This window comes from Prenolepis imparis, unplaced genomic scaffold, assembly GCF_030444845.1.
Source record: "Prenolepis imparis isolate NDT839.2.m4 unplaced genomic scaffold, iyPreImpa1.0 SCAF_5, whole genome shotgun sequence".
In the NCBI taxonomy this organism is placed as follows: Eukaryota; Metazoa; Arthropoda; class Insecta; order Hymenoptera; family Formicidae; genus Prenolepis; species Prenolepis imparis.
Genome location: NW_028141163.1, coordinates 8,911,731 through 8,929,036, shown reverse-complemented (window position 1 = coordinate 8,929,036; position 17,306 = coordinate 8,911,731). Strand labels below are relative to the sequence as shown.

Genomic DNA, 17,306 nt, shown 5'->3' with positions numbered 1-17,306 from the left:
TGGATTTAATTTGAAGATTTTCTACTTTTCTTGATTTTTTGATCGTCAACATTATTATATAACCCGCTAAAAATTAATTCCAAGAAGTACATTTTCAGTACAAAATATGTAATTTTGTACTGAAAAATTTTTGTTAAGTAAAAAGCTTTAAATTTTTCAAAAAACACATTCTCGCAGTTTTATACACATTTTTCTCTCTCTCGATTATGTTATATATTATGTATCCGATATTCTTTGCGCTTTTTTTTACGATTACGCAAAAATATGGAACTCTTCTTGATGCATATTCTCCACTCTTACATGAGAAATAAAAGTGTTATGTGCTTAGGTCGGATAGAATAATAAATATTCGTAAAATGGCGAGGGTCAACCGCGCGGCAATATAAGATGAGCCCCATTTCGGTACATTTATGAGCTTCCCTACGGCGTGACTTGAAAATAACGCCTATAAAAGAAATCCATGAAACATCACTATAATGATTACGACTGATTTGTATTAAACGAGATGAATACGAGTTTAGGATGATGTTTTTAAGTAAATCTTTTTTAATACAATTTAATGTCTTTGAAAATATTTAATGTCTTTAAAAATATATAATTACATAAATTACAATTTAAAAAATATGTAATCACATTAATAAAATTAATCACATGAGAAGAATTTTGAATGTTAAATTATAATGCATTTTTGTCTTCAAGCACTTCTAATAATGTTTCTTATTTTTAAATGTGCTTATTATCAATCATAATATCGATTTTATTCAAGTAGCACCTTAAGTTTTTAAAAACGTTTTAATATTAAAATTTTTAATACTTTTATTTATATATATATAATCATAATGTTTAATATTTCGTAGATAGCAAATACAATACGCCACGAGACTTGGTCAATTGTATCATGGAAAATAAGACATAGGAAAATAAGAAATAAGACATAGGAATAAACTTGGATACTTTGAATAAATAAAATAAAATTTAGTTCATACATACACACAACATGTAAACGTAAAAATTAGAAAAATTGAAATGTGGTAGATTAAATATAACAAATTGATAACTGTTATCAATCCATTCATTTTTTAGAAATATATATACGTACCTGTGTGGGTAACACTATGAGCGCCACGCAGATCATGATGACCATGTAAAGTTGCGAAGGCCAAATGTCCGGCACGAAATCTCCATAGCCTACCGTGGAAAATGTCACTACGACATAGTATGTGCTTTGAAATAGATTCAAATGTCTGTGCCCCGCTCTTTGGAAGTGCTGGATCCCGCATACGCTGAAACAGAAAATTCATCAAATCACTTACGATTAATCAGAAGATGACCACGAGAATATATGGAGGGACAGTAGTAGTCATTTTGCATGCGTTCAGCATAAATTCACATCGTCTATAGCTATATATTGCTGGATTGCAGCTAACGTAAATTCACGCTTTCTATAGTCATGGCGCACTGTAGGCGATGTAATCTGCATTAAATTGCAAATCGTCGAGAATAGATGGTCATCATTTTCTTAAAATAGAATAAGATATATAAACCGTAATTTAGAATAATTTCCAGATAATAATTTCAAGATAATTCTTTTTTTTTAATTTTAATCTTCTCTTAAATTCTAAAATACTAAATATTATTATTCAAATATGTCTCTTTATTTTCAGACATTTATTTTATTTAAAATAAATCTAATATTTATTTTAATATACTCAAAATATTAAAAAATGTTGTGCTTCTTATTTTCAACTGTATAATTTGTAGAAAACGTATTTAATTAAAATATGTACAGTTATAAAAGATATAAAGAAATTTTAAAAAATAACTTTTAAAATCCTTTAAATAAAAAATTAAAAATGAATCTAAAATATTTTCATTACTAGAATTATTATAAAAATTATTTCGTAAGTGACTAATTAATTAATTATTTAATTTTGATTGCTCCTTTATATTGACGAACTTACAATTGATAAATGTTTTTTTTTCTCTTTATCAGATCAATTGATGCATGTCTTGTTGAATGTGTAAAAACCACTTGCAATTAGCGTAACGAACTACTGCATCGGTTTAAAATACCCAACGTCAATTTTCGATCTGAATGAAAAAATTTGCGTTACTCGCAAAAGAGAGTTCTTCTTTCCTTTCATCGCAATTTTTATTCGGAGTCTCTCGCCGTAACGAAACGAATGCACAATTAGCTCGACCACTCAAAGATAAAACGGCACTCTTGATCGTTTTTTGATCCTAATGAAATTGACGTAACAGTGAAGAACGGGAAAAGATTGAATCTGTGAAAAACCTACTGCCAAGTATACCAGATAACGTTTAAACGATTAACATCTATTATGCATGCAATTCCGTTCCTATCTATATCTATATTGATGTATATATTTGTGCATCTTGTTTATTTTTTTTCTCTTCATTTATATTTGTTTGCGCATCTCATTATGCTTTCGTTTAATATATCGTGATAGTCGAGCATAGATTAATCATCGTAGATTAATTAACAATAGGTGGAACAATTCTATTAAATATATATCATGATACAAATATGCAACGCATTTTTTATTGCAAATAAATTTTATTAATGATCAAATTGGCCTTCGTTATTTGTTAAAAATAAAATTAATTGATAAATATTAATTAATAATTGACAAATTATAATAATTTTATGTCTTTATTACTATATTTACTATTTTACTATATATTTGCTATATTACTATATTTACTGTTTAACACCATATTTTAAAACAGGCAATTTTGTAACATCGAATCTACTATTGAAATAGCCTTATCTTATCATTTGTCAAGCTTTTATTAAATTATTGCAACTAAATAATATAACACAGCTTACTTAGAGATAATAATATATTTTTAAACATTATTATTGCATATTTTCAATAAAAACAAAAGAATTTTTCTATACTGTTTTCTTTCTAATAAAAGAGTTATGAATTTCATATAAATTTAAATAAATCCGTGTGTTTTAATTAATAAATATACTATTCTTATACAATTTCTCAAATAATGTTAAACTATTGTAGTATTGCACTTTCAAAATTCGTTTCATGTGATGCCTTCATAGAAATTGCCAAAAGCGCGAAATGGCATTATATTGAGAGAAAAAAATAACCATTCTTTTATCTGCAAAGTCGGTTGTCATTTTACTTCGTTTTCTTGTTTGAACAAAATAATAAAGTTACGCATTTTCGTTAAAATTTTTATTGTTTTCTATTCAAGTGTTGTTTGTTAGTGACGAATTTCGTTAACGAATTTCGTCCACGTGTGTGACAGTTCCAATTCAATCAAACATTATTTCCTGGAAACAAACGACGTAGTCGAGGTGGATTCTTTACTATCCATTGAAAAAAGAATTGCTAAAATTGTGCATATTTCAACGCTTTACTTTACAACCAAAATAAAACAAAATTTTTAAATCTTATTCGAAAGATAAAACTTCTTTAGAAATCATAAATAAATCTCGTTTCTTTTAATCAAAAGCCGAAAATATCAAATATCCGAAAAAATAAAAAATATAGAAAGAGAATTAATTTAATGAAATAATAATAATAATAAATTTATAGAAAACTTTTTTAGTTTGTTAATTACTTTGCACTGACATTATAATGAAATGAACTCCAAAGAGTTATAAAGCATAATTTATTAAAATAAGTTAAGTTAAAAGTTTATAAAAATTAATAAAAGTAATCGGTCGTTTTGAAGTTGGTCGGTAGTTATAAGTTTGCAAATGCGATAGTGCATAGCGTACAACTAAAACTATAGCGTTTATCGTGCATATTACTGCACAAAAGTCAAATGAACTCCGATGAAGGCAATAATTAAATACTTTAGCAAGTAAATCTCGCTATATAATCAGTTTAAATATAGCTTATATATGGATAGATAAAAATAACAAAAAAAGAAAGTATTTATTTCAAATTAAATTTAAAAATATATTTAAAAACTTATCATCCATAAATATTGATTTATGATTTAAGAAATTGATAAATTAGTCTTAGATAAAAAGTAGATATTTAAGATTCTTTTATTTTATTTTTGATAAATTGTAATTTTTTAAAAATGCCTCTGCATGTCTTTCAACAGTTGTGGAATTACTTAATTCGTTTTATTCCCTATAGTTTCTTCGTATATCTCAGCTTTAAGTGCGACGACTTTTTTCGCTCACATCTACCGTGACGTAGATCCGCCGCATCGTCGCGTCATGGCGCACGGATGTCCTTGTCGTAGGTAACTTAACCGTGCAAGGGCGAGCTGGCAAGTGCGCCGCTCTAGAATCACACCGTAAATAATAAAGCGCCGCGATCGATGATGATACCAATCCATCTGCACAAGCCCGTGCGCGATTATTTATTAACATCTGTCCCACATTGCGATCTGGGTCGATCAGGTCCGTTTCGTCATTTTCTCGCTCGTTTCTAATATTATAGAGAAACAGGTTACTGCGAATTGTGGTTTATTCGATTCTGTATGTTGAACTTGTTACAAATGATTTGCCAAAATAGATCTATGCATTCCTTTGGTTTTCATAAAGATCGCACATTTTATACATCTAATAAAGACTTTAGATATGACTATGTGAAGAAATCAGTATAATTCAATTTCTTTTTCTTTTCTTTTTGTTCGAATAAAATTGCTAAAACGTTATAATAATCTTAATTATTATTAATTTCGAAGTTAATAATATTAATCAATTATTATCATATTCTTTTTACAAAAGTTAGATAATAAAAAACCCTTTAATTATTGCGACTTATTACATATCTAATTGCAAAATCAATGAGATCAATAAGAGTATAGGTGCGTGTCTATATAATACGAATAATATCTGGAAGAAAGAGAACGAATAATGTACAAAAAAATTTTTCATTAATATAAAATTTTTTGATGCTGCAAACTGCTCATCGCAATATTTCTCATGTTTCTAATATGCTTCGTCGTAAAATAACGCGTGCAAAAACCGTCACTGCTTAATTTAAAAAAAATTCTCAAATATCAACTCTGTCAATATTTCATATTGTTCATCTCTTTTTTTCAATTTCTCTTTCTTCTCCTTATTTTGATTAATTTTTATATTTACCGTAAATATATTATAAATTAAATCTTTGTTCCACAGCTAGATATCTTCAATAAATTGATTAAATTAATAAGGAAAAGATTTATTATCAAAACTTGTTCTAGTTAGAGGAAATTACAAAAATACATGTCTTAACTATTTAAAATTAATATTTTATTCTATTATCATCGATATCATATGGATATTTTTTTTACTGACTTCCTGACTTTTGATAGTTTTTCAAACGTGCATTGCAATCAACCAGACACTCTGGTGACGTTCTAAATTGCAGAGAGATCACACATGCATATGATTCATTTACTTCTGCAATCTAAGTTCTATGTCTCTCTCTCTCTCTCTCTTTCTTTCTCTCTCTCTCCCTCTTTGCGCCGTTGTTTGTAGATACGACTTCATTAGAAGATTAAACAAGACGAACGGCAGTCATTCACGACCTGGATTTATAAATGAGAACTCCTTCTGCGGCCGGAAACTTTTCTCGTTATTCGGATAATACAATAAGTCTCGCACACCGGCAAATGAAATATCGTTCGTTATGTAAACTTAAATAACGCGTCCGCGAATATCACGATGGGATAAACTTCGTTTAAGGTGAAGTCGTGATTCAAGTCCACCGCAAAATATCAATTCACGACTGTCTGCATACGTGCTTTCTTATGAAGTCTTCGTATTAAATAATTTGAGATAATGACATACTACGTACGTAAGTTATATTTTTCTTTTCTATTTTCTCTATTCGGATTTATAATATAATTTTATAATTAAAATTTAATTTATTTAAATTATAAACATTTATTTAATAATTGTTTTAATAAAAAGAAAAGATCTTGTTGAAAAAATATATGTTTTTCGATGTTTTTATCAAAGTAAAACGTTGTCACGATAGATGACTGATTATTAAGAATGCAACTTTATCAGCCTTTATCTAATTTTTCAATCTATAAGTTTATTTAAAAAAACATCCTACGTTACTATTTTATTTACTATCGTAAGTAAAATATTAATAATTTAATTTAATATAACAGGCATATAATTTAATATAATAAGCAGAAGATGAGAATTAATATTGATTTATTTCAAAAGATATTAGAACTGTAGTTTCTTTGAACAGATTATCGAAATTACTTTGCATATCGCATAAATTATGCTAGCTTACTCGTAAATTAATATATGAAATTTATTCGTATAAAATCATCTCTTCTCAATCGCATTCTAATAAATTGCGCACATCTGATTTTATATTTGCGCAGCGCTGTGTGAGAATTATTCCATCGAAATGTGTAGAAGAAATATTGAGCGCGGCTTTGAAATCACGTGCAAATAAAACAAATGAGAACAATATTTCGAGAGAAATACTGAATGGCCACGCGCGCCAATTTACCGTAATTCATTCATTCTAATAACGAAGCGGATAGTACCGATCGTCGCGGTTTATTGTTGATTGAATATGGAAAACGCGAAATTGATATTTGCGTGAACACATGTCAATTTAATATTGTCCTCTCAAATGTGAATCCGTTTACAATTAAAATTATAATATTTATTGTTATATATTAAGCTCACACAACCATAATTCACCTTTCAATTAACAGCTTTAACCAGCAGTTTGATATAATTGCTATCATCATTGCGTCTGTATGTATTCCTTTTACATAATTTAATATTTGAAATATAAAATTTAATATTTAAAATATAAAAAAAATGAAAAAGATTTTTTATATACATACATATATACACGTTTATTTTACAATTAAATAATTTATTTAACTGAATAAAAAAAATGCACAGCGGTTTATTGCAAAATAATGATCTATTAAAAGTTCAAGATTGTTAAAATAGTCTTCCAACTAGTTCTCTCTAGAATGGAAACTTATTTTCCTAAAACTTAGGTTGTATCGCTAGGAATGTATCATTGATTAACAAAGTAAAGTAATGCGAATAATGCAATTTTATTGCGCAAATTTCTTCCCGTAATTATGTCGATTATAATATGCACACAAGATTTTCGAGATTTTCAAAATGGTTAAAAAGTATTTAAACAGAAAAATTAACCATTTATTATAGCAGTAAATAAAATAATGCATAAATAATATAAAAAATAATGTAATAAAAATATATGTATAAAAGAATTAAAATTTTGATGATATTTTAAAGTTACAGATATTAATTATTATATTCTTTTTACCTTTACATATAGGCTAATTAAAATAAAATCTAAAACAGCAGTTGTATAAATACTTCATTACATTCAAGTACGAAAATGTATATCAAATTCATACATATATTGTCACAATAAAACTTTGATAATTAAACGTCTGACGGTGCACCAAACATTTACATTAACTAACTGAAGTTTATTTCTCTATAACAATATCGTTCAAGAAACTCAGCACAACTGCTAAAATAAATAAATATTAATTACAATTAAATAAACAGTCAACATTCAGTAACAATCAACATGAACGCAAAACAGTGTTTGTAAAAACTGCATTTTTATATATAATGTACAAATCTTCAAATTTATTATGCGATGTTCTAAAACTGTCGTTATTTATCTACAGAATCTTTGATCCAGTTCCAAATATTAGGATATTAAATTTTTTCCAATCTTTTTAACACACGAAGAAAAATGTTTGTAATTATACGAGTTATATAATGTGTATTAAAACGAGAGAACATGAGTAAAATCATATATATATTTATATAATATAACAATTATTTTTCCTTAATTCCGAAACAATATATTTCTAAAAGTACAAATGCCTAACAAATGATTTTATTATATATGAAAGCACTCACCTAGTAAAGACAAGGCACAGTAACGTAGCACTAAGGATCATCAGCTGTTGACTCAATGCCGATTGGGACTTCTGCATCGCCCTGTGTAGATCGTTCTGAAATGTGATTAACGATTATATTACCGCAAATTACACATATGAAGAATAATATTAAAGAAAACGAATTATTTTTTTGTCCTCAAAAAGAATAAAAAAAATATTTAAATTCTCAAAAAAATATAAAAAGATATTAATAATGTTAGTAAAAATGATTAAAGATTCGCAAAAGCTCTCTCAAAAATTATTAAGATATTGGAATCACTTATATTAAATTATGTTAATAATTTAAAAGATAAATATTTGAAATAATTTTTTCATTTCTCTTGAAAGTAAAAAGTCATCTTGCTTTTAAGTGTAATATAAATTACAGTATACGGCCAGTATAGGTGAACTACTTACGAACATATTCTCTAGAGAGTGCTTCGCCAACCAGCAGTTTAGGAACACCGGAATGAATAAATTTCTCATTGGAGGGTATAATAACTGCAAACATATCAATGTCTTCAATTATATTATCTTCATATTTGTCATCTCTATTTATTAAAAATTTTAATTAACATTGAATTTTTAATGTCTTAATTATTGCGAAATCGATTAGCTCTCTTTAAATATGCTCTAATTTTTTAAGAAAGTGGTTTTATGTTTTAAATTAATTATTTTCATTTAATTGCTTAAATAATTATATAATAAATTAATTGTTTTATAAATAAATTAAACGTAATATTTGCATATCACGTTTATGAAGAGTTTGATTTTCTTGAATCTCAATAATTGATTTGACTAATTGAACATATGTTCTCTTGTAATTTACAAGTTGCAGTGACCATATAAATACGTCTGTTCAATCGTAGATATTTACGATGTAAACACAAACACGACTAGTCTAGTTTACACTTGAATTCATTATGCTTGCTTTCTAGCATCAGAGGCCGATGGCATGTCCAATGGCAAAGCGTATATTTGCCTATAAAATTTTTGTAACTGTGATTGTGCACATTGTTTACACATAAATTTACTATAATTTAGAAATAATTCATATACATATATATAATATATTGTTAATATAAGTCCAGATAGGTAAAAAATTCTTTTCGTATTTTCAGCAAGATTTAAAGTTTAAAAGACCAAAGTTTGAAATATCAAAGATAGAATTCAATAAATTACAAAATAAATATTTGCTTATGCATAATTAATATTTTTTAAAAATAATTTCTTAAATTGTCGATAAATGTATGTTAAAATAAGAAGTTATTAATGTTAAAAACTTTTTGTTATTTATTGATATTATATATTAAATGAATAAATATAATAAGCAGAGTTTAAGACTGTAAAGATATGTATATTGCTCAATGTTGCAATTTAAAGTTAATTCATAGTCTTTGTTCTTTTCAGATGCTGTTATAATTTTGAGATTACTTTAATTCTTCAATAAATACAAAATCTTTCATATTTTTATTATATTTAAAAACGTTATAAGTTAAACTATTGACTATATAATCAGATTACATACTATATGAATGGCATTGAGTAATCCAAAATTAATAAGGTTAAACTAATTTAATTCTAAAGTGCAATAACGAATGCACATAACATCGTTAGGTACTGTCCATTGTGAGATAAAGGTTATTCCCTATGGGACTTGCAAAAATCGATTCATCATAGCCATATACAATTTATCGCGAATAAAGTTTGTGCATATTTCCACGCGCAAATGTTTTATTATAAAATGTTTTATTATAAATGTTTTATATATATTATATATATTTATTATAAATGTTTTATATATTTGTAAATCTTTTTTATATCTTTTATATCATTTTAGCTCTTAATTATCCTAATAATCGGTCAATTAAATCATACATACTATATAATAATTCTAAGATCATTATTTTATATTAATAAACACAGATAATGTATGCTAGAAATAAATAGAGTAGAAATTGATGATTGCAAAGATAATCAGAAACGTTATATAATTATCATTAAAAAAATTTATAATAATATACAATTATACAATTTCATTTTGTACATTTTTTAATTTATATTAAATTGTATATACAACTTTCTACAAATCAGCGGGTTGACAATTTTTTTATATGCAAGCGAACGAAATTTGATATAAAAATAATAAAAATCTGTAAACAAATTTTATATTATTAGCAACATATTATTTTTCGTGTAAAAGAAAAAGAAATTTTAAAAATAGAATTAGCGCATAAGTATAATTCCCTTAAGAACTTACCGTGATTGTGAATGGGATTGTGTTGACCAGTTCCAGGATGAAGTGGAAGGATAGAAGCTGCTGCCAGACATTTCCCTGTGAACATTACAAGGACAGCTCAACATACCCAGCGACAATTTTATCAAAGTAGAAACTGTGAATAACGTTCCAAAAATGCGCTTCGTCGTCCTGCATTTTCTACTTTCGTAAAAATTTTATAAAAGCAAATGCGCATTAATTAATTTGAGAGATCCTTGAGATTTATTTTTGAGTTGCTCTTTATATATATACATATATATATATATATATATATATATATACACTGGCGGATCCGGGGGGGGGAGGGTTTAAAACCCCCCCTTGCAAATTAAAAGAAACAGTTTTGCTGAATTTGTTTAAAAAATATAAATAAAGAAAAACAAACATTAAAGAGCTATCGACGTCAGGATCCGCTAGTGTATAATATATAAGTATAAGATACACTATAAATTATACTCATTACGCATTCAAGGAGTTAAGTGTAGATTAAGTCAGACATAGGACGAAATGATGAGATAATTTCATTGCACGAAAATAATTATGTGAAATTCTTTATATCTATATAATATATATATAATATATTATATAAATACAAAGAATTTCGCCTAATTATTTTCGTACAACGAAGTTATCTCATCATTTCGTCCTATGTCTGACTTAATCTATACTTAATTTCTTGAATGCGTAATAAGTATAATTTACAGTGTATCTTATAATAAAATATATTGTATCTATATAATATATATTATATATATATTATATAGATATAAAGAATTTCACCTAATTATTTTCGTGCAATGAAATTATCTCATCATTTCGTCCTCTGTCTGACTTAATCCACACTTAACTCCTTGAATGCGTTATGAGTATAATTTACAGTGTATCTTATACATACATATTGTATACATTATATAGATATAAAGAATTTCGCTTAATTATTTTCGTGCAACGAAATTATCTCATCATTTTGTCCTATGTCTGACTTAATCTACACTTAACTCCTTGAATGCGTAATAAGTATAATTTACAGTGTATCTTATACTTATATATATATATTTTATATATATATTATATATATATATATATAAAAGTATAAGATACACTGTAAATTATACTTATTACATATTCAAGGAGTTAAGTGTAGATTAAGTCAGACATAGGACAAAATGATGAAATAATTTCGTTGCATGAAAATAATTAGGCGAAATTCTTTATATCTATATAATATATATATATATATATATATATAAAAGTATAAGATACACTGTAAATTATACTCATTACGCATTCAAGGAGTTAAGTTTAGATTAAGTCAGACATAAGACGAAATGATGAGATAATTTCGTTGCACGAAATTAATTAGGCGAAATTCTTTATATCTATATAATATATACAATATGTATGTATAAGATACATTGTAAATTATACTCATTTCGCATTCAAGGAGTTAAGTATAGATTAAGTCAGACATAGGACGAAATAATGAGATAATTTCGTTGCATGAAAATAATGAAGTGAGAAATTCTTTATATCTATATAATATATATATATATATATACACTGGCGGATCTTGGGGGGGAGGGGGGATAGTTTAAAACCCCCCCTTGCAAATTAAAAGAAACAGTTTTGCTGAATTTGTTTAAAAAATATAAATAAAGAAAAACAAACATTAAAGAGCTATCGACGTCGTTGATCCTGGAATAAAAGCTAATCATGAAATCAAAAATATTAAATAAAATAATTTTGCAAACCCCCCCCCCCCATTATCGACGTCAGGATCCGCTAGTGTATATATATATATACACTAGCGGATCCTGACGTCGATAATGGGGGGGGGGGGGGGGTTTGCAAAATTATTTTATTTTAGACATGCATATATATATATATATATATATATATATATATGCATGTCTGCATATGGTCTACTTATCTATAATATTTCAAAAACTGTATCGCTCTTTATACATATTATATAATTACTATTAATATATTAAATATACAATTTATTTAATTATTTTGTTTCTTTTTCGAAAAACTATATGTACTACGTACTTTATTTAATCATCCAAACGGTTTGGAACCGTTTATATCACGATATATTGAATATAAAACAGTAGACAGGTGCAATGTTAAGAGAACTAATCGGAAGTTATATCCCATAGATTGCTTCATAAAAAATATCATTTACCGCATCAGCGCCGGTGCTAATTAACTTTAGCCGTGAGACAAAAAAGAAGAATACAAGCGTAATCAAATTAGGAACTTCTTCGTCTCATCGTCGACCTCGCCGAGACTGTTGACTCGATGTACTTTCTCCTGTGCACTTTGCTGAGAACGTGACGTGCATATTACATTTTTGCTTAGACCGCGACCTTTCATCGTATTATACGTCTCTTTGACGTTAACGGCTGACTTTTTATCCCGATAAAAGTTTCGCGTTCATAGGAAGTAAGTTCTTAATTAGGACAGAAAATATCCTTCATTTATATTTACAGTAGGAACTTCTTACAAGGAAAAAACAAACGTCGTATCACTAAACTAACGTTGTTTATCAAAACTTCTTTATAACTTTTTATATAATTTATTATAATAGAATTTTTTTTTTAGCTATATCTCATTTTTTTCATTATTTAAATTTTTATATAAACAAAAATTAAAAGATAAGATTTACACATTCTAGAGATTTTGTATATCTCATATATTTCGTATATCTTATATATTATAAGAACTAAATAAAAATAACAAAATTGTAGAATTAAAATCAACACATTATATAAATGGTTTTTACTTTAATATAGAACTTTTGGAAATTTAATAGATAAATAGTTAAGTAGAATTTTAAAAATTAATAATTAAAACTTTGTATGTATAAAAATTAAAAAAGTAACATTTAAATAAATTTGGTTAAAAAAATCGATCTTTTATCTCACATAAATTAATCAAAATGTTCATAATAATTAAAAAAAAAATATGAGGAACATGTATGTAATGATAAATATCAAAAAAGTAGAAAATTAGTATTGTAATACAATGTATGTGTAAAGAATAAACTGTTGGCATGTAAATTATAATTAATATATTTATAATATTGTATGAATTTTTAAAATTACACGTATATACATATATATATATGTAATTTTAGAAATTCATACAGCGCATACAGATAATGTTAAACAATATTCATTTATGCAAACGTTCTAAATAATGGCGCGTCTTGAAATATTTTCTAATTACCATCTCGTTTTATCACGGAATATTCAACAGCAATCAGGCATTGTGTATACCATACTGCAACTTCACGATAGAAACTGAATATATGTTAAGTTTATTCCTATCAGTTTTTTAAATAGCAAAATGTATCATATAATAAATGCATTAGTTTCAGGACATGCATACAATGCTATTCTATTTTTTCTCTTTATCTAAAAAAACTATCTTGAAAAATTGCTTTCACGTTATATATATTTTCCGTGCAAACTGAATTATTAACCTTTTCACTTTACACCAGATTTTTTATAGAAAAAACGTAATTGCACATTATTATGGATATAATTAAATACTCATTTAGACAGAAATAAACCTAAAAACAATTTTATTTCACTGATAAAATTTTCCTATTCTTTTAAATTATCAAACTTAAAGAGATATATTTATATATTATTGCATAAAACTGCTTAAAAAAATATTTTATAATATTTGTTATTACTATTATATGTTGTTATGATAAGAAAAATAGTTAATTGATTCAAAAATGATTCTTATTAACTTATTTGATTCTTACATTCTATTATTAATGCATATTATAACATAAGCAAAATAAAGTTACGTTCAAGTTGCTGCAGGGGGAACAATCAATTAATAAAAGGAATGCAGTCCACTAGTGCAATTAGATTAATGATACTGCGTAAAATATCCTAAATCATCGGTTTCTCTTCTCTTCTTTTCGACTTCTTCTCTTCAACACGATAAAAATTTATAACAAAAAATTTCCGCGCGAGATACATGGCATCTTTATCGGATTATTTTAATCTAAAAGGTCTTCGCTGTAAATCTTTCATCTTAGCTTTAAAGTTGAAATGCTCTTGGAAATATATGTCCGATTAACTGGTGTCTACTGATACGCGTACTTGCACCCCTAGCAATTTCGACAACACCGTGATTACGAAAGGATCGCAGAATCTGCTGATGTATCCTGACGAGGGATTCCTTCGAGCCCACGACTGGGTAAATTTTCATTTATATGCGATTCTCATACATATTTGCTTTCTTCCTTATGGCGACATATTCGTTATAAATTTCCTCTAACGCACTTGTTTAAATATTCATTTTTATCTAATACGCTTTGAAATATAATAAAATCTAATTGTATAATTATACTATACACACCGTCACCTTCTTTATTTAATAGTAAAAGCTAAATACTTTGCGCGTGCATGTGTATCACTGTTAATAACCATAATAAAGTATATGTGAATTATTTGTTTTGAAAGAAATATGAATAATGCATTATATAGAATGCAATCTTTCCGCCGTAAATGTTACGAATAAAAAAACTTTAACATGATTAATAAAAGTAGTATAAGTTTTGTAATAAAAAATCGCGAAAACTTTGTTCACTCTATTTACATTTTAAATGCGAGTATATGTTACATTGAAACCTCGCGGAAGCAAATTTTCCTATATTTCTAGGAAAATTGCTTTATTGTAATCTGCTTTGTGTAACTTGTTTTCTATATTGACTTCAAGATGCATCAACTTCCGAGCGCAATCACCGTCGCTATGTTGCAGACAAAGCCTTTGCGACAGAAGCGCGAGCAAAGAATCTCATGAAAAACATAAATCTTGCGCCAGCCGCATTTGCTGACGCTTTTCTTTTGACGCGTTGGTCTTATTAATATTACATAGACTACTACATTTTTACACACGACATAGCGTAGAGATGAATAATTCTGTTCAGCAGTTTTTAATACCACTAAAAATACAAAGACAATATATGTAAAAAAGTTAAAAAGATATAAAACTTAAATAAATAATAAATTAATTTTTTATAAATAAATTAACGAAATTTATTTTAAAATGTTTGATTAATTAAATCTGTTTAATAGACTTCTGAAAAATATATTTATAATATTAATACAAAATTTTTATATTTTTAACTGCTTAGAATTAAAAAATCTCTATCTTTTTTTTTTCTTTTCAAAGAAAATTCTAATTTAAGATAATTTTGATTCTAATCTTATTGTTAGTCAATCTATTTTACTTATAGTACTACTTCATTATTATTATTTTTCTATTATTGATTAATTATTAAAATAATATGTATATACTTTCATTATTTATTTATATTAATATTATTTAATAAGATATTATCTTTTGGTTCTGTAAATCAATTTCAGATAAAAATTCTTCGCGTTATTTTTCCCATATGGTCTCATTTTCTTATGAGAAAAGTCATCAGTGTCGGAAAAAGAAATTGGCAATACAACGACTGCGCTACAATAAAGGTATTCATGCTGGAATATTGGCAACGCAGAGATGCACCGAGATTTTTAATAAAGGATTTTTGCAGATCGCGCTTCCTTTTTTTATATTTATTATATCAAACGGAAATGTAGCTTATAGCTCCATTGCATTCAATGAATTGAAAAAGCATTTCAAGAATTTTGTGTATCAATTAATATTTACTTTTGTGATTTATAAACTGGTGATTGTATATCGACGAATATAATTTAAGATAATACGTTGAGGAAAAAAAGAGCAGAATGTGGATTTAGTTGTATATTCTGTAAGAAAATTTTCGCTTTATAAGCTCTATAGCTCTGTAGCTTTTTAGCTCTTTCTTTTTTTCGCTTTTCGCTCTTTTTTTTTTGCTCTACAGTGCTACACATAGCTTATAGAGATACAGCGTTATAAAGCATTTTTAAAGAATAGACCCATTAATGTCCATCCGACTTCATTATGAAAGTTTAAATTTTCGATAATTAGCATATGAGATAAAAATACTTTTCATAATGTAATTTTTAATAATAAAAATGATGTGAAAAAATCGCGGAAAAATCTTTTAATAAATTAATATAATTATATATGTATATCTGTATAATGTTTAATTTCAATAAAATTATTTATTTTTTATTGTATTTAAAAAGATAAAAAAAGATTTTAAATATTTTTTTTCAATAACTTCCAAAATGTGAATAACGATAAAGTGAACAATTCTTTTTTCTTTTTTGTTTCTCATCATACTTACAATACGGAGGATAATTTAAGAAAACATTATAGCGCGCTACACTTAGAGATTGATTTTGAAATGGATTTTTAAAATCTGCTTTTAGTGAAATGAATTCACAGTAGAGTGAATTCACGCAATATTTAACTTTAATTGTCTAATTTGCCGTGGAATGTAAGGTAATCTGGAGCGTAGCTATGCAGTTAACGACGACTTTTTAGAATTCATTTGCGCCTCCGTCTTCTCCCGGAATCCAGTAAAAGAAGACTGTAAAACTTTCTGCAAATCGAGACTGACAGGAAGCCGACGGAAGGAAATGAAAGGCGACCGAAGAAAACGGAAAAACATGAGCGTCGAGACATCTGCATGTTTGGAGCGTTTTATGATCAGTCATGAGCCGGATTATAATCCGCTCCTTTATGTGAGATCCGCGATTACAGGTGCGACATGACCGATGCATCGCATTACGTAATGTTGACATTGCATATGACCCCGCTAATTCCCAGATCCAACGGATCCCCCAAAGGAGTTTCGACATCAAGTCTCTCTCACAACTCAGCTAAAACAAACAAGGAAGCTTGATGCGATTTTGCTTGACTCTGTTGCTGCCAACCCAAGGTAGCTTCCACAACCGCAACATGAGCAACCCATACACTTGCATATAAGACACTAAGATATGTCAGAATTTATTATATAATATGTAGAATATTTATATGTATAATATAGAATATTATCTCATCTATATATTTTTAATTATTCTTTCACGCAGAGATGAAATACCGATTTATCTTACATTTCGACATTTTGCGAACGCTTTTCTCTTGATTATTATTAGCAATATTTTAAAGCATTAGATAATTCTATTGAAAGTGTCCACTAATATTCATATTTGTG

The 17,306-nt window shown here is 26.9% G+C and overlaps 1 protein-coding gene across 15 annotated transcripts in view; it reads right to left on the bottom strand.

Moving 5' to 3' along the window:
• The window catches only part of Slo2 (slowpoke 2), a 216,609-nt gene that overhangs the window by 25,987 nt on the left and 173,316 nt on the right, over window positions 1-17,306 (bottom strand). For 14 of the 15 annotated variants that reach the window (XM_083039076.1, XM_083039077.1, XM_083039068.1 and 11 more), the window contains 4 exons: window positions 10,169-10,243; window positions 8,326-8,409; window positions 7,889-7,983; window positions 1,100-1,283 (listed from right to left, as the gene is read on the bottom strand). In XM_083039076.1, the coding sequence (XP_082895202.1) occupies window positions 1,100-1,283; window positions 7,889-7,983; window positions 8,326-8,409; window positions 10,169-10,243 (438 nt within the window). The remainder of the gene's footprint in view (window positions 1-1,099; window positions 1,284-7,888; window positions 7,984-8,325; window positions 8,410-10,168; window positions 10,244-17,306) is intronic. The other variant, XM_083039064.1, reaches the window with a different exon arrangement.